General features: G+C 39.1%; 1 protein-coding gene across 5 annotated transcripts in view; it reads right to left on the bottom strand.

The window, feature by feature from the left end:
- Positions 1-22,848, bottom strand: part of Afti (aftiphilin) — a 223,700-nt gene that overhangs the window by 152,281 nt on the left and 48,571 nt on the right. For all 5 annotated transcript variants that reach the window (XM_070095388.1, XM_070095390.1, XM_070095392.1 and 2 more), the window contains exon 3: positions 19,778-21,636. In XM_070095388.1, coding sequence (XP_069951489.1) covers positions 19,778-21,636 — 1,859 coding nt within the window. The remainder of the gene's footprint in view (positions 1-19,777; positions 21,637-22,848) is intronic.

Genomic DNA, 22,848 nt, shown 5'->3' with positions numbered 1-22,848 from the left:
GTGTCATTTAATTGTGCATGCCTTTTTCAGTTTGTGTGTATTAAAATTAACATTTCATGTGGTAAAAAAAAATTTTTTTCATACTTTTGGGCGTCTTGCACGGATTAATTTTATTTCCATTATTTCTTATGGGGAAAATTGATTCGCATAACGATTATTTCGCATAACGATGAGCCCTCTTGCACGGATTAAAATCGTTAACCGGGGGTCCACTGTACAGTGGAACCCTGGATTTCGTACACACCGCATATTGTATGTTTCGGATTTAGAACACTTTTCTGGGCGAAATTTTGCTTCAGATTTCGTAACTCCACCCGGAAATCATATGTATCAGACACATCCACCTGCCTGGGATGCTGCCTCAGTTTGGCTCTGTCACTGGTTGAGTGAGCATTCATCCAAAATATTTCGCAATTTTTGTGCTTATTTATTGATTGTGACTGCAAAATAAGCCACCATGGGCCCAAAGAAAGTTTCTAGTGCCAGCCCTTTGGTAAAGAAGGTGAGAAACACAACAGAATTCAAGAAAGAGATTGCAGAAAAATATGAAAGTGGCGAACGCTTAGCCGAGCTTGCTAGGACATATGGAAAGAGCTGCAAGACCTTCATCTGGAACAGTAACAGACCACAGCTAAGGAAATTGCTTCAGAGGAGGAGGAAGAGAGAGGGGAGAAGGCGCCTTCTTCAGTGATTAAGGACGTGCGCGCAAAGTGGAATGAGTTGCAAACTTTTATTGAAAAACATCACCCTGACCAAGCTCATACAGGCCATATCTGCAACATGTTCATGACAATACCTTGTCCCATTTTAGGCAAATCTTAAAGAGATGCCAGAAACAGAGCTCTCTGGACAGATGTTTAGGGCAACCAGGGTCCAGTGCCAGTAAAAGACAAAGAAGGGAAGTAACCCCAGGGAAGGCTTTGATACTTGAAGTCCTAATGGAGGGGGATTTCCCTTCCAAACAATAACCTCGACTCTCTCTCCCCTCCTCGCCTTCTTCAATACGCCAACACGAGTCTTCAATAAAAGTATGTAATGTTCATTTATCATTAAAATTAGTCCTTTATATTTACTTCTCATTGTTTTCTGTAAGAAAAACTATAGTTATTCTTTAAAAAACGTATATTTTGTTAATATTTTTGGGTGTCTGGAATGGATTAATTGCATTTAGATTACAGTATTTCTTATGGGAAATATTGCTTCAGCTTTCATACGCTTCGGATTTAGACCGACCTTCTAGAGCAGATTAAGTATGAAATCCGGGGTTCCACTGTACGTATCTTGATTTTGATCCTTCTAAGAACTGGAGACCTCCCTAAAGGTCAGCTGGAAAGTGAAAACATGCATATTTCGCCTAGACCTTCTTTGGACAGAAATTTTCCATGATATTGTTTTAACTGAATACAGGAGGGTCCCACTTGTGCAACAGGTTAGGTTCCGGGCTACTGCTGAAGAGCGAAAAATTGCTCTAAAGTGAATCATAGCCTTTTTTCACTTTCAAATGTATATAAAATGTATATAAACACGCTAGATAACAGGGATATCTTGCTACTCCTACTTACACTTTGGTCACACTTCACAGACACGCACATGCATATATATATATACATACATCTAGGTTTTTCTCCTTTTTCTAAATAGCTCTTGTTCTTTTTTATTTCTTCTATTGTCCATGGGGAAGTGGAAAAGAATCTTTCCTCCGTAAGCCATGCGTGTCGTATGAGGCGACTAAAATGCCGGGAGCAATGGGCTAGTAACCCCTTCTCCTGTATACATTTACTAAAAAAGAGAAGAAGAAAAACTTTATAAAACTGGGATGCTTAAATGTGCGTGGATGTAGTGCGGATGACAAGAAACAGATGATTGCTGATGTTATGAATGAAAAGAAGTTGGATGTCCTGGCTCTAAGCGAAACAAAGCTGAAGGGGGTAGGAGAGTTTCAGTGGGGGGAAATAAATGGGATTAAATCTGGAGTATCTGAGAGAGTTAGAGCAAAGGAAGGGGTAGCAGTAATGTTAAATGATCAGTTATGGAAGGAGAAAAGAGAATATGAATGTGTAAATTCAAGAATTATGTGGATTAAAGTAAAGGTTGGATGCGAGAAGTGGGTCATAATAAGCGTGTATGCACCTGGAGAAGAGAGGAATGCAGAGGAGAGAGAGAGATTTTGGGAGATGTTAAGTGAATGTATAGGAGCCTTTGAACCAAGTGAGAGAGTAATTGTGGTAGGGGACCTGAATGCTAAAGTAGGAGAAACTTTTAGAGAGGGTGTGGTAGGTAAGTTTGGGGTGCCAGGTGTAAATGATAATGGGAGCCCTTTGATTGAACTTTGTATAGAAAGGGGTTTAGTTATAGGTAATACATATTTTAAGAAAAAGAGGATAAATAAGTATACACGATATGATGTAGGGCGAAATGACAGTAGTTTGTTGGATTATGTATTGGTAGATAAAAGACTGTTGAGTAGACTTCAGGATGTACATGTTTATAGAGGGGCCACAGATATATCAGATCACTTTCTAGTTGTAGCTACACTGAGAGTAAAAGGTAGATGGGATACAAGGAAAATAGAAGCATCAGGGAAGAGAGAGGTGAAGGTTTATAAACTAAAAGAGGAGGCAGTTAGGGTAAGATATAAACAGCTATTGGAGGATAGATGGGCTAATGAGAGCATAGGCAATGGGGTCGAAGAGGTATGGGGTAGGTTTAAAAATGTAGTGTTAAGAGTGTTCAGCAGAAGTTTGTGGTTACAGGAAAGGGGGTGCAGGAGGGAAGAGGAGCGATTGGTGGAATGATGATGTAAAGAGAGTAGTAAGGGAGAAAAAGTTAGCATATGAGAAGTTTTTACAAAGTAGAAGTGATGCAAGGAGGGAAGAGTATATGGAGAAAAAGAGAGAGGTTAAGAGAGTGGTGAAGCAATGTAAAAAGAGAGCAAATGAGAGAGTGGGTGAGATGTTATCAACAAATTTTGTTGAAAATAAGAAAAAGTTTTGGAGTGAGATTAACAAGTTAAGAAAGCCTAGAGAACAAATGGATTTGTCAGTTAAAAATAGGAGAGGAGAGTTATTAAATGGAGAGTTAGAGGTATTGGGAAGATGGAGGGAATATTTTGAGGAATTGTTAAATATTGATGAAGATAGGGAAGCTGTGATTTCGTGTATAGGGCAAGGAGGAATAACATCTTGTAGGAGTGAGGAAGAGCCAGTTGTGAGTGTGGGGGAAGTTCGTGAGGCAGTAGGTAAAATGAAAGGGGGTAAGGCAGCCGGGATTGATGGGATAAAGATAGAAATGTTAAAAGCAGGTGGGGATATAGTTTTGGAGTGGTTGGTGCAATTATTTAAAAAACAAGGCAGGAGATTTAAATACCTTACCACCCCTTATATACAAAAAAGTGTCACAAGTGCTATCACCAATCATTGCAACACTCTTTAACAAATCCATTGAATCCTCCACCTTCCCTACAGTACTCAAAATAGCAAGGGTCACCCCGATCCACAAAGGAGGAGACCAAACAGAGTTGAATAACTATAGGCCAATATCCAACTTACACCCTCTCTCAAAAATCTTCGAAAAATTAATTCATAAACGAATCTACTCCTACCTTATCTCCCAAAACATACTCAACCCCTGCCAATTTGGATTCAGGCCTAATAAAAATACTAATGATGCTATTATACACATGCTAGAACATATATACACTGCAATAGAGAAAAAAGAAGTCCCACTGGGGATCTTCATTGACTTATGTAAAGCTTTTGATACAGTTGACCATGACTTGCTCCACGTAAAATTGTCACACTATGGTATAAGAGGGCACTCCCTCAACTACCTCAAGTCTTACCTCAGCAACAGAAGCCAATATGTGTACGCAAATGGGGCAAACTCTTCTGCACAACCAATTACAGTTGGTGTCCCACAGGGAAGTGTCCTTGGCCCTCTTCTCTTTCTCCTATACATAAACGACCTTCCAAATGCTTCGCAATTACTCAAACCCACACTATTTGCAGATGACACTACATACGTATTCTCTCACCCGAGCCCAGTCACGCTAGCCAATACTGTAAATACCGAATTACAGAAAATATCTACCTGGATGAGGACTAACAAACTTACACTAAACATTGACAAAACCTACTTCATTCAGTTTGGTAACAGAGCTACAGATGTCCCTCTTAACATAATGATAAATGGATCACCTATCACAAAACTAACAGAGGGAAAATTCTTAGGAATCCACCTTGATAATAGACTCAAATTTCATACACATATACATCAAATTTCTAAGAAAATTTCCAAGACTGTAGGCATACTATCGAAGATACGGTACTATGTTCCACAGTCAGCCCTCCTGGCCCTATATCACTCTCTTATTTACCCCTATCTCACCTATGGAATTTGTGCATGGGGCTCAACAACAATTAACCATCTCAGACCACTAATTACCCAACAAAAGGCTGCAGTTAGAATGATAACAAATTCTCACTACAGGCAGCACACTCCACCAATATTCAATACACTAAACCTACTCACCATACAAAACATCCATACTTATTACTGCACCTATTACATACATAGAACACTTAACTCTGATATTAACCCTCCCCTCAAACATCTCCTTGCCAACCTCAACAGAACACATGACCATAACACAAGGCACAGATCACTCTTTGATGTTCCTCGTGTCCATCTCACACTATGCAAAAACTCAATGCACATAAAAGGTCCTAAAATCTGGAATTCATTACCTGTAAATATAAAAGAAACACTACCTGTTTATAAATTCAAGTCTCTTCTCAAAGATTACTTACTCACCCAAAACCAAATAAATACTGAATAACTGAACATTATAAATTGTATATATTAAATGTTTCTCACAATTATATCACATAAATGTTAAACCTAAAACCCAATCTAACTTTATTATTTTTTAAATACACTACCTAACAGAATCACTACCTAACTGAATGCAACCATATGACCTGTCTTTGTAATACTCACTTGTGCTTTATAGTTATCTGTTTACATTAATGTTTTATCACTGATTTCATCATTGCTTAGTAGCAGCGCTGTATAGTCCTTGTGGCTTAGCGCTTCTTTTTGATTATAATAATAATAATAATCATTGCTTAGTTAATCTTAAGTTAATTTTAAGCCAGCCCGTAATGCTATGCATAGTATAAGTGGCTTTGGCATACTGCTCTTATCTGTATTTTTTTTGTACCTCTGTATGTGTGCACAAATTGGAAATAAATAAATAAATAAATAAATAAATGTATGGAAGAGGGTAAGGTACCTAGTGATTGGCAGAGAGCATGCATAGTTCCTTTGTATAAAGGCAAAGGGGATAAAAGAGAGTGCAAAAATTATAGGGGGATAAGTCTGTTGAGTGTACCTGGTAAAGTGTATGGTAGAGTTATAATTGAAAGAATTAAGAGTAAGACGGAGAATAGGATAGCAGATGAACAAGGAGGCTTTAGGAAAGGTAGGGGGTGTGTGGACCAGGTGTTTACAGTGAAACATATAAGGCTAAAGAGGTCTTTGTGGCATTTATGGATTTGGAAAAGGCGTATGACAGGGTGGATAGGGGGGCAATGTGGCAGATGTTGCAAGTGTATGGTGTAGGAGGTAGGTTACTGAAAGCAGTGAAGAGTTTTTACGAGGATAGTGAGGCTCAAGTTAGAGTATGTAGGAAAGAGGGAAATTTTTTCCCAGTAAAAGTAGGCCTTAGACAAGGATGTGTGATGTCACCGTGGTTGTTTAATATATTTATAGATGGGGTTGTAAGAGAAGTAAATGCGAGGGTCTTGGCAAGAGGCGTGGAGTTAAAAGATAAAGAATCACACACAAAGTGGGAGTTGTCACAGCTGCTCTTTGCTGATGACACTGTGCTTTTGGGAGATTCTGAAGAGAAGCTGCAGAGATTGGTGGATGAATTTGGTAGGGTGTGCAAAAGAAGAAAATTAAAGGTGAATACAGGAAAGAGTAAGGTTATGAGGATAACAAAAAGATTAGGTGATGAAAGATTGAATATCAGATTGGAGGGAGAGAGTATGGAGGAGGTGAACGTATTCAGATATTTGGGAGTGGACGTGTCAGCGGATGGGTCTATGAAAGATGAGGTGAATCATAGAATTGATGAGGGAAAAAGAGTGAGTGGTGCACTTAGGAGTCTGTGGAGACAAAGAACTTTGTCCTTGGAGGCAAAGAGGGGAATGTATGAGAGTATAGTTTTACCAACGCTCTTATATGGGTGTGAAGCGTGGGTGATGAATGTTGCAGCGAGGAGAAGGCTGGAGGCAGTGGAGATGTCATGTCTGAGGGCAATGTGTGGTGTGAATATAATGCAGAGAATTCGTAGTTTGGAAGTTAGGAGGAGGTGCGGGATTACCAAAACTGTTGTCCAGAGGGCTGAGGAAGGGTTGTTGAGGTGGTTCGGACATGTAGAGAGAATGGAGCGAAACAGAATGACTTCAAGAGTGTATCAGTCTGTAGTGGAAGGAAGGCGGGGTAGGGGTCGGCCTAGGAAGGGTTGGAGGGAGGGGGTAAAGGAGGTTTTGTGTGCGAGGGGCTTGGACTTCCAGCAGGCATGCGTGAGCGTGTTTGATAGGAGTGAATGGAGACAAATGGTTTTTAATACTTGACGTGCTGTTGGAGTGTGAGCAAAGTAACATTTATGAAGGGATTCAGGGAAACCGGCAGGCCGGACTTGAGTCCTGGAGATGGGAAGTACAGTGCCTGCACTCTGAAGGAGGGGTGTTAATGTTGCAGTTTAAAACTGTAGTGTAAAGCACCCTTCTGGCAAGGCAGTGATGGAGTGAATGATGGTGAAAGTTTTTCTTTTTCGGGCCACCCTGCCTTGGTGGGAATCGGCCAGTGTGATAATAAAAAAAAAATAAAATAAAAGCCTGATAACATGTTTACACTAGCCTAAATTAAGTGAGCAATAGAGCGAGGCCTAAAAAATGCATATACAATACACAGATTACTCGTAGAGTCTGAATAAATGAAGAATGGGATAATTGAAAACTGTTGTATTAGTGAATCACTGTAAAGTGAGGCCCTCCTATATACTGTATGTATAAATTGTACCCCCCAAAAGAAAATTTTACCTGCATTTTCCAAACAAAACATTCACCTGTATAGTAGTTGCAGTGCCATGAAACATACTGGGTCACAAAAATTACTTACCTAGCAGGTATATTATACATATACCATGGAGATACAGTGAAACTCCAGTTTCCGCACGTTCCACTTGTGTTTTTAGAACCGGTTTTTGTGCAAAATTTTGTTTCAGATATCAGGCCTTGTTCTGTAAATCAGACATATCAGACGCCGCCACTCCACGCCTCAGTGGTCGAATGAGCATTACTTTACATGTTCCAAAAATTTTGTTTTTTGTGCTTGTGACTGCGAAATAAACCACCATGGGCTCAAAGAAAGTTCCTAGTGCCAGCCCTTTGGTAAAGGGCTGAGAGAGAGGGGAGAATGTGCCTTCTTCAGTGATTCTACAATATGTACAATACTAAAGCAGCAGGAGTCAATAAAGGCTATAGCGCCAGCCAGCGATAAAGTGCAGCATTAACAGTGTAGAAAGTTAAGCGATTAAGCGATAGAAAAAAAGACGGCACAAAACTCCTCCAATGTCGTTGGAGGTTAATAGGGCCAATGACAACAATGCCGCCCTCTGCCAGCATCTCCTCCAAGGTAAGTGTAAATATTTCTTATTTATAAAGCGTAAATATTTCTTATTTGTAAATTAACCCGTAAACGGTCCAAGCATATATATACTTTCACTACCCGTGTGCCCCGAATATTTTGAAAAATAAAAAAATCGTCTTTTAATGAGAATAAAGAGCACATTTTTCTAAGCGTTATAGGATAAAAAAAATTAGGGTCAGTACTTAGAGATACGAGGCCGAGAATTTGGCACTGGATGCTCACTTGACAGCAACATCGAGGCCTGCCGCTTGCAGAAGTGTTGCCCATGCTATACCTTTTTTTCTATTTTCATATTATTTTATATAATTTTTATGTTCTGATAATTACAATTTATAGTAGTTCTTGTCATTTCATAACCAATCTTTCTTCTGACACTAGTATTAGGTACTGAAATTGTACTCAAATTGTCACAAACACACTGACAGGTGGATATTACACCTGCCTTGGTCATTTACTATTGTCTTGGAATATATACAAAGTATTTATAGATTCCGGCACTGTTTTGGATATGTGGAAGTATAGGAGGGAGGGGAGAGAGGGGAGGGGATGGGTGGGGATGGGTGGGGAGGGGAGTGGAGGGGAGTGGAGGGGAGGGGTGGTGAGGGAGGGGTGGGAGGGAGGGGTGGTGAGGGAGGGGTGGGGAGGGAGGGGTGGGGAGGGAGGGGTAGGGAGGGAGGGGTGGGGAGGGAGGGGTGGGGAGGGAGGGGTGGGGAGGGAGGGGTGGGGAGGGAGGGGTGGGGAGGGAGGGGTGGGGAGGGAGGGGTGGGGAGGGAGGGGTGGGGAGGGGAGGGGAGGGGAGGGAGGGGAGGGGAGGGAGGGGAGGGGAGGGAGGGAGGGGAGGGAGGGAGGGAGGGGAGGGAGGGGAGGGAGGGGAGGGGAGGGGAGGGGAGGGGATGGGAGGGGATGGGAGGGGATGGGAGGGGAGTGAGGGGGGAGGGGGGAGGGGAGGGGAGGGGAGGGGAGGGGAGGGGAGGTGGGGAGGGGGGGGGGGAGGGGGGAGGGGAGGGAGGGAGGGGAGGGGAATTGCAATGCATACAATTCATGGAATGATAAAGTTGAAAGATTGAAAGAACTTGACAGACATATCAGATGTCTAGGTAATCACAATGTAAAGGATTGTCATGCCAAATTAAACAACTGTTATCAATGTCACAAAGGAAGACACCATATAGTCATGTGTAAGGGTCTATATGATAATGTTGATAATGATAATGTTGACAATATTGACACAACAGTAGCTAATGTAAAAATTGCTGCTAATGTTAATAATGATGGTTTTGCTGATGTAGCCTTACCTGTGTTACAGGTAAAAATTGATGATAAAAGACATAAATCAAAAAATGTAACTGCATTATTAGACCAGGAATCACAGTGCACTCTCATAAAACGTAAATGTCTTAATGGGATGAAGGTACAAATGAGAGATCCTACAACTCTAAAATTATCTGGTTTTCTCTCAGATAAAAGGGCTCAATTGTATGACACTGTTTATGTAACTGTCAGTTTGGGCAATGAGAAAAAACGTATTGATGCAGTAATTGTAGATAGGCTCCCAGAGAAAACATCTACAATAGGGCTTAGTAAAGCTACAGAAAGACTTTCACATAATGTAAATTTAGCACCTTCAGGTGTAAATGATGATTCTATAGGCCCAATAAATATTTTGATAGGTAGTGACTATTATGCCTCCTTTGTAAAAGGTATGGTAAAGAAATGTGGTGTCACCCTTTTGAAGACTGCAGGAGGCCATGTAATGTATGGTAGGATTTCTTGTAATAATAATGCATGACTAGAGGAAACTATAAATGCTATCACTGTGTCTTACTCATGAAGTCGTGCCCCAGTATAATTCTTTCATAGAGGATGGTGTTGAGCCAGTGCATAAACTGTGGGAATTAGACAGCATTGGAATAAATGTAAATGAACAAAGTCCAGACAATTCTTTTACTCAAGAACAGTACCTGAGAGATGTAAAATTTGAATCTGGACAATACTGGGTACAACTTCCATGGAGACTAAACCATCCAGAATTGCCCACTAATTACAGAATGGCATATGGACAATTAAAGGCTCAGCTCCGCAAACTGAGTAAGACGCCAGAATTGTTGACTGGCTATAATGATATAATTGCTGAGCAGTTAATTAATAAATTTATAGAAGAGGTACCTCCTGAGCAAGCCAAAATTTATGGTCACTATTTGCCACATCACGGAGTGAAGAAGGATTCTAAGACCACTCCTCTGAGAATTGTGTTTAATTGAAGTGTCAGGAATAACAAAAATGTACCTAGTTTAACCCTATCAGGGTCCCCAGGCCCTCTCCCAGACTTGTTCTCAAGGTTGCCCAAATTTAAAAAAAAAATTATTTTTTCTTATGAAAAGATAGAGAATCTTTTCCTGATCATAATGACACCAAAAGTATGAAATTTGATGGAAAATTTACAGAATTATGCTCTCGCGAAGTTAGCGGTCTTGACGATGTTCACGCATCGGCGATTTTGCCCACTTTGAGCCCTATTTTCGGCCAATTCCAGTATACTAGTCAACAAAAATCATAACTATTTCACTAGAACTCTGTTTTCTCTATCGACTGAGTACAAGAAACCACTCATTTACCGATTTCAACTATCCAATACAGTGGTCAGAATTTAGCAATTTTGCCAATTTCACACAAATTTCAAAAGATGCCAATTTCCAAATAGGGTAGAATAAACAAGAAAGACATTCCTGGCACTAAAATAACATTTCCTCTGTTCATTAGTCACATCCCCATGCCCCTCTTACATTCTTTTGCTTTCCACTTTGAATTTTTATTCTCACAAAAAATAGAAGATTTACTGTTATGCAGACTACATGTACTGCATTAGTGTAGAAATGATATAAATAATATCAGCACACTTGTGAAAGAATATTAGACTCACCAGTTGACATTTATTGGACGCTTAGCATGATTTGTTACTTTTGAACTTTGGTAAAAATCGAACATTTGAGCTCAATTTCAAGGTACTTCTCATTGTAAAACTAGTCAAAAACATCTCATTTTCTGTAATATGTCTTCCATTCTATAAAACGAGACCATGAAAACTAGAATACAACAATAAATACTATACAAAAATACAGTGCAAAGTTGTTGTTTTAATCCAAAAACACAGTCAGTTTTTTTTTTTCCCATTACGCACTGTGTGCTGCAAGATTTTTTTTATACTGCACACACTGACCACATAGACCCATTCTTTCATATGTAGGCCTACCAGCTTTCTCTCACTAGATTTGAGGGCGCTAGAATTTAGGCGTGCTAGTACATCAAAAACCCTGGTGCATAAGGAGTAATTAGCACCTACTCAGCGCGAACGAAAAATTGTCGAAAAATTCACAAACTGAGTTAATCTTATAGAAAAATAGCTTAACTCTCTGGCAACACAATGGTACCAGAATCATTGTTCTACGACATTCCTACAAGGAATTATGGTTATTTAAAACACCTAGGGTGACGTCACCACCCGCAGCAGGTGTGCTCACCTGTCGTCAATTTTTTTTTTTCCCGTTTTTTTTGTGTATTTATTGTATTATTCTTTCTAAGATAATAATTGACGATTTGGCATCATAATACAGTGGGTGGGACTTATACGTAGAGTTCCAACCAACCAGGAACCTCCCGACACCATTTTGCTGACGTCATGGAAAATTCCAGTCTCGGGGTGGCCGAGGAATATGGCTCAATATAACGCTATTATAGCTTCTACGGCTTATTTATCTATCACAATTGATCTAATATGACATAATAAACAATATAAATAACAAAGAAATATGGTAAATACTCCAGAATGAATAATATATGGCATATTCTCAGAGCGCTCCATCGGGAATAATAGATTCCCATTCTCAGAGGGGGGGCTTCCATTCTCTTTCTTTCACCTCCAGGGTCCTTATATTAAAGAAAACGAACATGGGTAACTATGATATACACTCATAATGCAGTATAAGACAGAAAAATGTTATTTTCTCGAAAAAAAAAAAATCGGTGGTCCGGCTGTTTCGCGGATTATCTCGGAAGTAAGTTATTCACATATATGAGCCACTAAATTCGTTAATAATAGCAGGAATGTAATGAAATTCACAGAGAACATAAAGGAAAGATTGTTTTACAAGCTAGTGGTTAGCTTTTTGAGATATCATAATTTGTTTTTTATTTTTGTGAGGGCAAAAGTCAGATATTTGGCTGAATGTCAAAACCATACAAACTTTATTTTTTTTAAGAATGAAGAAAGGATAAATTACAGAAAGGATAATCATTGGAAATACAGTTTAGCATTGTTTTATGCGTAGATAATGCCAAAACAGCTTCTCCAAGTCCCATTACGAAGTTACTGTTTAATATGTATGATTATTAGTAAATAATTTTTTTCTCAGTTGTTTTTTGAGCTATCTTATTGAAACTTGGTCACATTACTATTGAAAGGTGCTTCTTTACGTACAAAAAAAATGAAAGAAATCGAACGAAAAATAAAAAAGTTCATGTGTTAACGCTAATCACCCCATAAGCCGTACCAGTACGTCCGAAACCCTGAAAGGGTTAAGAAACAATATATAATTATGTTTAGAAGGGGAGCTCTAACTCGCAGGGACTATACAGTACCTGGGAAATGGGAGGCATTCAGGTTTCATCCAAGAGAAGAGTAGGTCCAATTCTTTGGAGCAAGAGACCCTCACCAACTTCAAGAAACCTCCCTTGAGGCTAGGAAACAATATAAAACCTCATACTATATCTAAGAGAGGAACTCAAAAATTCTGAGGCAAATTGTAAGTAAAAAAGTACTGTACAGGGAACAACAGAACCTTAAAATTAACCCTTTCAGGGTCCTGAACTCGCTCCGAGGGTCGGAAAAAAAAAAATTTATGAAATGATAGAGAATCTTTTCCCAATGGTAAGGACACCAAAAATTTGGTGGAAAACTTATGAAATTATGCTCTCGCGAAGTTAGTGGTCTCTACAATATTTACGCATCGGCGATTTTGCCCACTTTGAGCCCTATTTTTGGCCAATTCTAATGTTCCAGTCAACTAAAATCATAGCTATTTCGCTAGAACTCCATTTGTTCTATCAAATGAGTACAAGAAACCACTCATTTACTGATTTCAACCACCCTGTGAAGTTGTCAAAATTTGGTAATTTGGCCAATTTCACACAAATTTCCAAAGATCCCAATTTCAAAATAGGGTCCAGAATAAACAAGACAGACATTCCTGGCACTAAAATAACATTTTCTCTGTTCATTAGTCATGTCTCCCAGCCTCTCTTATATTACTCGTTTTCCATTTTAAGTTATTATTCACAAAAAAATAGAAGGTTTACCGTCATGCAGACTACTGCATTATTATAAAAATGGTATACATAATATCAATGCACTTGTGAAAGAACATTAGACTTACCAGTTGACGTGTATTGGACGCATTGCTCGATTTGCTTACGCTTGAACATTGGCAAAAATCGAACATTTCTGCTCAATTTCAAGGTACTTTTCATTGTGAAACCAATCAAAATCATCTCTATTTCTGTAATGTATCTTCCAGTCTATCAAACAAGACCAAGAAAATGAGAATACAATCATAAATACTATATGAAAATACACTGCAAAGCCGGTGTTTTCAGTGGTGACGTGTACTTAGCTCAGTGGTGACGTGTACTTAGCTCAGTGGTGACGTGTACTTAGCTCAGTGGTGACGTGTACTTAGCTCAGTGGTGACGTGTACTTAGCTCAGTGGTGACGTGTACTTAGCACAGTGGTGACGTGTACTTAGCTCTGTGAAGACCTGTTTGCGCGCTCTCTACGAATTGAAGCAAGATGCCCTCCATCGAGCAACTTAACCAACAGCTTAACCCTTTGAGGGTCGACAGGCCCTCTCCGAAACTCGTTCTCAGGGTCGGCCAAATTTAAAAAAAAAAAAAAATTATTATCTCTTATGAAAAGATAGAGAATCTTTTCCCGATCATAAAGACACCAAAAGTATGAAATTTGATAGAAAACTTACGGAATTATGCTCTCGCAAAGTTAGCGGTCTCGGCGATGTTTACGCATCGGCGATTTTGCCCACTTTGAGCCCCATTTTCGGCCAATTTCACTGTACTAGTCGACAAAAAACATGAATATTTCGCTAGAACTCCATTTTTTCTATCGAATGGGTGCAAGAAACCACTCATTTATGAAATTCAACTATCCAGTACAGTGGTCAGAATTTAGCAATTTTGCCAATTTCACACAAATTTCAAAAGATGCCAATTTCCGAATAGGGTCCAGAATAAACAAGAAAGACATTCCTGGCACTAAAATGACATTTCCTCTAGTCATTAGTCACGTCTCAAGGCCCCTCTTATATTCTTTTGCTTTCCACTTTGAATTTTTATTTTCACAAAAAATATAAGATTTACTGTTATGCAGACTACTGCATTAGTGTAAAAAATGGTATAAATATTATTGGTGCACTTGTGAAAGAATATTAGACTCACCAGTTGACGTGTATTGCACGCTTGGCACGATTTGTTTACTTTTGAAGTTTGGTAAAAATCGAACATTTCTCCTACTTTGAGCTCAATTTCAAGGCACCTTTCTTTGTAAAACCAGTCAAAATCATCTCAATTTCTGTAATATGTCTTCCATTCTATAAAATGAGACCAAGAAAACTAGAATACAACAATAAATACCATACAAAAATACACTGCAAAGTCGCTGATTTATTAAAAAAAATGGTCAAAGTTTTTTTTTTCTCATTATGCACTGTGTGCTGCAGGATTTTTTTTAGACTGTGCACACTGACCACATAGACCCATTCTTTCATATGAAGGCCTACCAGCTTTCTCCCACTAGATTTGAGGCCGCTAGAATTTATGAGTACTAGTACGTCAAAAACCCCTACACGTAAGACGTACTAGTACGACGAAAACCCTCAAAGGGTTAAGGAAGAATTGAGGATGGCGAAGATGGAGATTCAGCGACTGACCGAGGAAAACAAGAAGATTCAAAGTAGTCCTCCTGTTTTGAGTCCTCAGGTCAAGAAGGGAAACTGGTCAGTGGCTGGACAGCAGGGAACGAAGTTGACGATCAAGAAGACGAATGGAAAGGTAGAAACGATGAAGAAGAAAGACTGCCGTGGAAACTGTTGTGGAAACATCTAATACATTCTCAGTGCTACCCGACGAATGTGAGTCGACTACTGGGAACGTCACGACGAAAGACATTAAGGAAGGTAAGAATATTGTTGTTGTTGGGGATAGCCAAGTTAGGTATATGGATAGGGCGTTCTGTTTGAAGGACAGGAGTAGGAGACAGAGAGTTTGCTTTCCTGGGGCTGGGATGGAGGATACTGTTAGCCGTCTGGATGACATCATGAGAGGTAATGGGAGCAATCCTATTATCTGTCTCAGTGCTGGAGGTAACGATGTTGGCAGACGTAGGAGTGAAGACCTGATTAGCAGGTATAGGTCAGCAATAGAAATAATTAGGAGTAAGGGTGGGAACCCTGTCATATGTGGTGTTTTGCCAAGGAGAGGAGTTGGAAATGAATGGTTGTCCAGGGCAATTGGTGTCAATTGCTGGCTGGACAAATACTGTAAGGAAAATGCGGTAACATTCGTTGACAACTGGGACCTCTTCTATATCGGAAATGATATGTATGCCAGGGATGGGGTTCACTTATCTAGGTGTGGGGTGGGAGCACTGGCAACTGCAGTGGAGGGAGCTGTTAGGACTTTAAACTAGGAATAGTTAGTGGTATGGGTTTTGGCAGGAAAACATTGAAGTCCCAGTGTAGTAATATTACGAGTTCTAGGGGAACTAGTAATAAGCAGAACGAGGTAGATATTGAAAAGCCAGTGACCTTGGGTGATAAGGACAGTAATAGGTTTAGTAGAAAAACAGAAATGAGCAGGAAGGGTAAAGAGAAAGGAGAGTCTTTCAATGCTTATTATGCTAATTGCCGTAGTGCTAGGAATAAGATGGACGAGTTGAGATTAGTTGCTAGTGCAGGGAACATTGATGTATTTGCCTTAACTGAGACGTGGTTTAATTCAAAAAGTCGGGACATGCCTGCGGAATGTCATATTCAGGGTTTTAAATTGTTCCAAGTAGATAAAGTATCGGGAAGGGGGGTGGGGTGGCATTGCATGTCCGAGATCGCTTGAAGTGTTGCATAAAAACGGGTATTAAGTCTGAAGTAACACATACAGAGTCTGTTTGGATAGAATTTTCAGAGGGACATGGAAAACTGATTTTAGGAGTGATATACCGTCCCCCAAACTTAGATAGGGACCAAGGGAGACTACTATGGGAGGAAATTGTTAAGGCCACAAGGCACGATAATGTAGTAATTCTAGGAGACTAACTTTAGTCATATTGATTGGAATTTCTTGACTGGGAATTTAGAATCATACGACTTCTTAGAAGTAGTTCAGGATTGTTTTTTGAAGCAGTTTGTGACAGAGCCTACAAGGGGAAATAACCTGCTTGACTTAGTTATGGCAAACAATGAATCCCTTGTTAATAATTTAGAAATTTCAGAGGAACTGGGTGCTAGCGACCACAAATCAATTACATTTAGCATTGAATGGAAGTACGATAGTAGCGATAACTCAGTAACAGTCCCAGATTTTCGCTTAGCAGATTACGATGGGCTTAGAGAACACTTATCAACTGTTGACTGGGGTAACGAAGAGAGCTATCAATATGACAGTTTTCTGAACACTATACATGCTGCTCAAAGAACGTTTATCCTATATAAAGAAATTAGATCAAATAGAAATGACCCAAAATGGATGAATAATAGGCTCAAATATCTACTAGGGCATAAGAAAGGAATTTATAGGCGTATCAAAAGAGGTGAGGGTCATCTTATGAATCAGTATATTGACATTAAGAGGGACATTAAAAAGGGGATAAGAAAAGCTAAAAGGGACTATGAAATTAAAGTTGCTAGGGATTCTAAAACTAACCCAAAAAGTTTTTTCCAGGTCTATAGAACAAAAGTTAGAGATAAGATAGGTCCCCTTAAAAATAACTATGGGCACCTTACTGACAAAGAGAATGAAATGTGCTCGATTTTAAATAATTATTTTCTCTCAGTTTTTACACAGGAAGACACTAACAATATTCCAGTAATTAATTTTATAATTGGCTAGAAGAAGATAAATTATGTAACATTACAGTCACTAGTGAAATGGTTGTGAAGCAGATAGACCGACTGAAGCAAAATAAGTCGCCGGGTCCTGATGAGGTTTTTTCAAGGGTTCTTAAGGAATGCAAAATGGAACTCTGTGAACCATTAACTAATATTTTTAATTTATCTCTTCAAACAGGTGTAGTGTCTGATATGTGGAAGATGGCTAATGTAATTCCTATTTTTAAAACAGGGGACAAGTCGTTACCGTCAAATTACCGCCCAATAAGCCTGACCTCAATTGTAGGCAAATTACTAGTCAATTATAGCTGAGATTATAAGAAGCCATCTCGATAAGCATAGCTTGATTAATGATACTCAGCATGGATTCACAAGAGGCCGGTCTTGTCTAACTAATTTATTAACTTTCTTCAGTAAAGCTTTTGAGGCTGTTGACCACGATAAAGAATTTGATATTATTTACTTAGATTTTAGTAAGGCTTTTGATAGAGTTCCGCACCATAGACTGTTAAAGAAAGTGGCAGCTCATGGCATTGGGGGAAAAGTGCTCTCGTGGATCGAGTCATGGCTCACTGACAGGAAGCAGAGTGTGTCCATAAATGGGGTTAAATCCGAGTGGGGATCTGTAACAAGTTCCACAGGGATCAGTCTTGGGCACGTTGTTGTTTATAATATATATCAATGATCTTGATGAGGGAATTACTAGTGATATGAGCAAATTCGCCGATGACACAAAGATAGGTAGGATAATCGATTCAAGCGTAGATGTTATGGAACTTCAGGAGGATTTAAACAAACTCTATTCTTGGTCAGAAAAGTGGCAGATGCAGTTCAATGTAGATAAATGCAAGGTTCTGAAGCTTGGGAGTGCCCATAACCCTAGTACTTCTAAGTTAAATGATGTAGAACTTAGCCATACAGATTGAGAAAAGGACTTGGGGGTTATGGTGAGCAGCAACCTTAAACCAAGACAGCAATGCCTAAGCGTACGTAATAAGGCAAATAGATTACTGGGATTTATATCAAGAAGTGTAAGCAACAGAAGTCCAGAGGTCATGCTGCAGCTTTATACATCATTAGTAAGGCCTCACCTAGATTATGCAGCTCAGTTCTGGTCTCCATATTACAGAATGGCCATAAATTCGTTAGAAAACATTCAGCGTAGGATGACTAAATTAATACATAGCATTAGAAATCTTCCTTATGAAGAAAGATTGAAGACTCTTAAGTTACATTCACTTGTTAGACGAAGAATGAGGGGAGACCTGATCGAAGTGTATAAGTGGAAGATAGGTATTAATAAAGGGGATATTAATAAGGTCTTGAGGATGTCTCTCCAAGAGAGAACCCGCAGTAATGGATTTAAATTAGATAAGTTTAGATTTAGAAAGGACATAGTAAAGTATTGGTTTGGAAATAGGGTAGTAGATGAGTGGAACAGTCTACCTAGTTGGGTTATTGAGGCTGGGACTTTGGGTAGTTTCAAATTTAGGTTGGATAAGTACATGAGTGGGAGGGGTTGAATTTGAGTGGGACTTTCACATCAGAGCTTATTTCTTGGGTGGCATTGAAAATTGGGTTGGGCAAATGTTTTGTTAGTGGGATGAATTGTAAAGAACCTGCCTAGTATGGGCCAGGCCTCCTGCAGTGTTCCTCCTTTCTTATGTTCTTTTTTTTTTTTTTTTTTTTTCCAACAAGTCGGCCGTCTCCCACCGAGGCAGGGTGACCAAAAAAAAAAAAAAATTAAGAAAATCCCCAAAAAGAAAATACTTTCATCATCATTCAACACTTTCACCACACTCGCACATTATCACTGTTTTTGCAGAGGTGCTCAGAATACAACAGTCTAGAAGCATACACATATAAAGATACACAACATATCCCTCCAAACTGCCAATATCCCAAACCCCTCCTTTAAAGTGCAGGCACTGTACTTCCCATTTCCAGGACTCAAGTCCGACTATATGAAAATAACCGGTTTCCCTGAATCCCTTCACTAAATATTACCCTGCTCACACTCCAACAGATCGTCAGGTCCCAAGTACCATTCGTCTCCATCCACTCCTATCTAACACGCTCACGCACGCTTGCTGGAAGTCCAAGCCCCTTGCCCACAAAACCTCCTTTACCCCCTCTCTCCAACCCTTTCGAGGACGACCCCTACCCCGCCTTCCTTCCCCTATAGATTTATATGCTTTCCATGTCATTCTACTTTGATCCATTCTCTCTAAATGACCAAACCACCTCAACAACCCCTCTTCTGCCCTCTGACTAATACTTTTATTAACTCCACACCTTCTCCTAATTTCCACACTCCGAATTTTCTGCATAATATTTACACCACACATTGCCCTTAAACAGGACATCTCCACTGCCTCCAACCGTCTCCTCGCTGCTGCATTTACCACCCAAGCTTCACACCCATATAAGAGTGTTGGTACTACTATACTTTCATACATTCCCTTCTTTGCCTCCATAGATAACGTTTTTTGACTCCACATATACCTCAACGCACCACTCACCTTTTTTCCCTCATCAATTCTTATGTTCTTATGTTCTTAAAAACATGGTTGGAGTTTTTTTCTCGTTACGCACTGCAAGCTTTGGGATTTTTTTTTTATACTGCACACACTGACCACACAGACCCATTCTATCATATGTAGGCCTACCAGCTTTCTTCCGCTCAATTTGAAGGCGCTAGAATTTACGCATACAAGTACGGCTCTGACCCCGGCTCTCAAGCCGTACAAGTATGGTACCGGCTCTGAAAGGGTTAAAGGAACCATCAATTGAAAAGGAATATTTTTTAAAATGTTTTTCAAATATTAAGGAAAATAGTGTATCTATAAACCTACATTAAAAATTAGAAAAAAAGTATGAGTTTTCCAAACCTTTTTTAAAACAGGGCTACTTGTGCAGGGAGTTGCAAAGTTGCTCTCCTTCCATGAAGGGCTGAAATCTCCTGTGCCCCTCTCTTTTGATCCAGCAGCTTTGGTAAAATTCCCAAAGTCTCTTGTACCCTCAGGATCATCAAAGTCACCAAATTCACCCTTGAGATCATGATTAGTGTATGAACCACATGCTTCATGCACAGCAAAATCTCCGAACTCATCACCAACATTTGCACTACCAAAATCTCCAAATTCACTGTCAATAAATGCTGAAGAATTAAAATCACCAAATTCATCTTCATTTTCACTGTTTATATGAGTATCAGAAAATTTGCCAACTTCATCAGCTAAATGTACAGCTTCCTCTGTTCCAAATGTGCCATTCTCCACTTGTTCCCTTAGATCAGCAAAATCAAGGTCATCATCCTCATCATTTGCTTTACTGAAGTCCCCAAAATCTGATTCACTTTGACTATCAGCTTTATCAAAATGTTCAATATCACTTGGAGAATGTTCCCTTAAAACCACACTATCCCTCAATGTGTATGATTTGTAGCACTGAATTCCATCATGTTCTCCCTTTTCTGTTCTCACCTCACTAAATTCATAATCCTCATGATTACAGGCACTTTTATTAGAAATTGAATTGGCATCCACTCCAGAATCATTTTTTTTATCTCCTCTTTCATAGTCTGTCCAACTTTCAACACTTACTTTGCTTATATCTAATTGCTCTTCTATTTCATTTTTCCAATGGCTCTCTGCACTATCACATGAGCAAGAAGCTTTTATACAATGATGCTCTTCTACACTACCAGCATCCATAACCTCATTCTTTACTTTTTCTACTACATTTTCAGAGGAAAATACACTGCTAATGCCATCTTTCCGATTGGTAGTCACAGTACTTTGAGTTTCATATCCCATATTCAAATTTTTATCCAAAGTTCTAGAAACCTGGGTACTAAATTCATTACCTATGCTTATACAGTCAGGAGGAACACTTTTATTGATGACATTCGCTGTCTCAGTTTTCGAATAACCACTGTTTTCATCTATATTATTCATCTGATTTGTAATATTTTTAATGATACTTACATTAGCTGACACACTTTCTTTAATGTTTAATGGGGCACTTTCCTTATTTTTCACAGAATCTTGTAAGGTAAACCTTTCTTTTTTATGAAGTACTGGTGAACTTTTATTGCAATTTACTTTCTCTGCAAAAGGCAATTCTCCATTGGTAATATCTGGCATCTCATTATATTTAAAATCCCCAAAATCATCATTATCAGTAGGAAGATTTGGAGAAAACCTAGAGAATTCATCATCAAGAGTCTCACTATTTGCCACATAATCAAGAGGTGGGGGAGTGCCTATCATAGAAAAACTATTCCTAGATCTTCTGCCACTACCCTCATAGCACTCAGGCACTGCAGAGAAGATTTGACTAGAGTTGTTGACATGATCATGTTCACCACTTCCATTATCTGAGGAGATAGTTGCACATTCTGAGTCCTTAACTCTCGGTGGTATGTTGGAAACAGAACTAAATGCTTGAAAATTAGTAAAGTCGTCGTCTTCGCTTTTCAAGTTTCCTGCTTCATTTCTTGGTTCAACACTCACCTTTGAAACATCAGGAACAGAACTTGAAAAATCCCCAAATGAATGATCATCCAATGGAGGTTGTGGAGAGAATTCATTTGGATGATTTGAACTCCCCACTCCTGAATCTTGGCTTATAGTGTCATCTCTAACTCCTTCCACAAGTGAAGGTAAAACTTTTCCTATTACATGTCCTACTGTTGGAAATTTGGAAGGGCTGGTATCTGGGGTAGGAGGTAGCTTATCAGATAGTCCTGGAATTAAATGGAAAAAGTTATCAGGTTAATTTCATATGAATAACTGAATTGAAAATTTTATTTATGATATATTTATGATGCAAGAACCAGGCCTGATACCTCAGCATGGCAAGATAATGTACAGTACTGCAACAGCTACAATGTTCCCAATGGACTCTAGTTTTTCATTAAAATTAAATACCGGAAAAAAAATTTGAGAACGAGTTGAGAATAATGCCATTACTTGGCAGTGAGAGTAAAACGGAAACCTGTATTTGTTTTACATGATGGTAGGATTAATGGTGTCTTTTTTCGGTGTCATAAACATGCAAGATTTCAGGTACATCTTGCTACTTCTACTTAGACTTAGGTCACACTACACATACATGTACAAGCATATGTATATACAGTAGGGCCCCACTTATATGGCTGGTTAGGTTCCAGGCTACCGCCATAAAGCGGAAACCGCCGTAAAGTGGAACACCCTTTTTTTCCACTTACAAATGCATACAAACACTAGATAATAAGTTTACACTAACATATATTAAGTTAGCAATAGAACCAGGCATCAAAAAACAATAAAAAAGTACAATACACACATAGTGCACTCATTACTTACCTTAAAATATTTATAGTCTTAATCTAGGGTGAGACAAATAGTATTTATTGTAAAAAATCAAGTGTGGTATGTATGGTAGTCAGCCAGGCTACCATACCAGGCCAACCCACCCACACATATATTCCATGATATTTAACCCTTTGACTGTCGAAGGGCCAAATCCTGAAGTTGCTTCTGGTGTCGCAAAATATTCGAAAAAAAAAAAAATTATTTTTTCTTATGAAATGATAGAGAATCTTTTCCCGATTGTAAAGACACCAAAAAAACGAAATTTGATGGAAAACTGACGGAATTATGCTCTCGCGAAGTTAGCGACTTCGGCGATATTTAAAAATCGGCAATTTCGCCCACTTTGAGCCCTATTTTCGGCTAATTCCGTTATTCCAGTCAACCAAACTCATAACTATTTCTTCAGAACTCTATTTTTTCTATCGATTGAGTACAAGAAACTGCCCATTTACCGATTTCAACTACCCAATAACATGGTCAGAAATTTGCAATTTGGCCAATTTCACGAAAATTAAAAAATACGACAATTTCAAAATAAGGTCCAGAATGAACAATGCAGACATTCCTGGCTCTAAAATAACATTTTCTTTGTTCATCAGTCA

Source organism: Cherax quadricarinatus, chromosome 50, assembly GCF_038502225.1.
Source record: "Cherax quadricarinatus isolate ZL_2023a chromosome 50, ASM3850222v1, whole genome shotgun sequence".
Classification (NCBI taxonomy): Eukaryota; Metazoa; Arthropoda; class Malacostraca; order Decapoda; family Parastacidae; genus Cherax; species Cherax quadricarinatus.
Note: the sequence above shows the minus strand (reverse complement) of the source record. Positions and strands in the feature narration are given on the sequence as shown.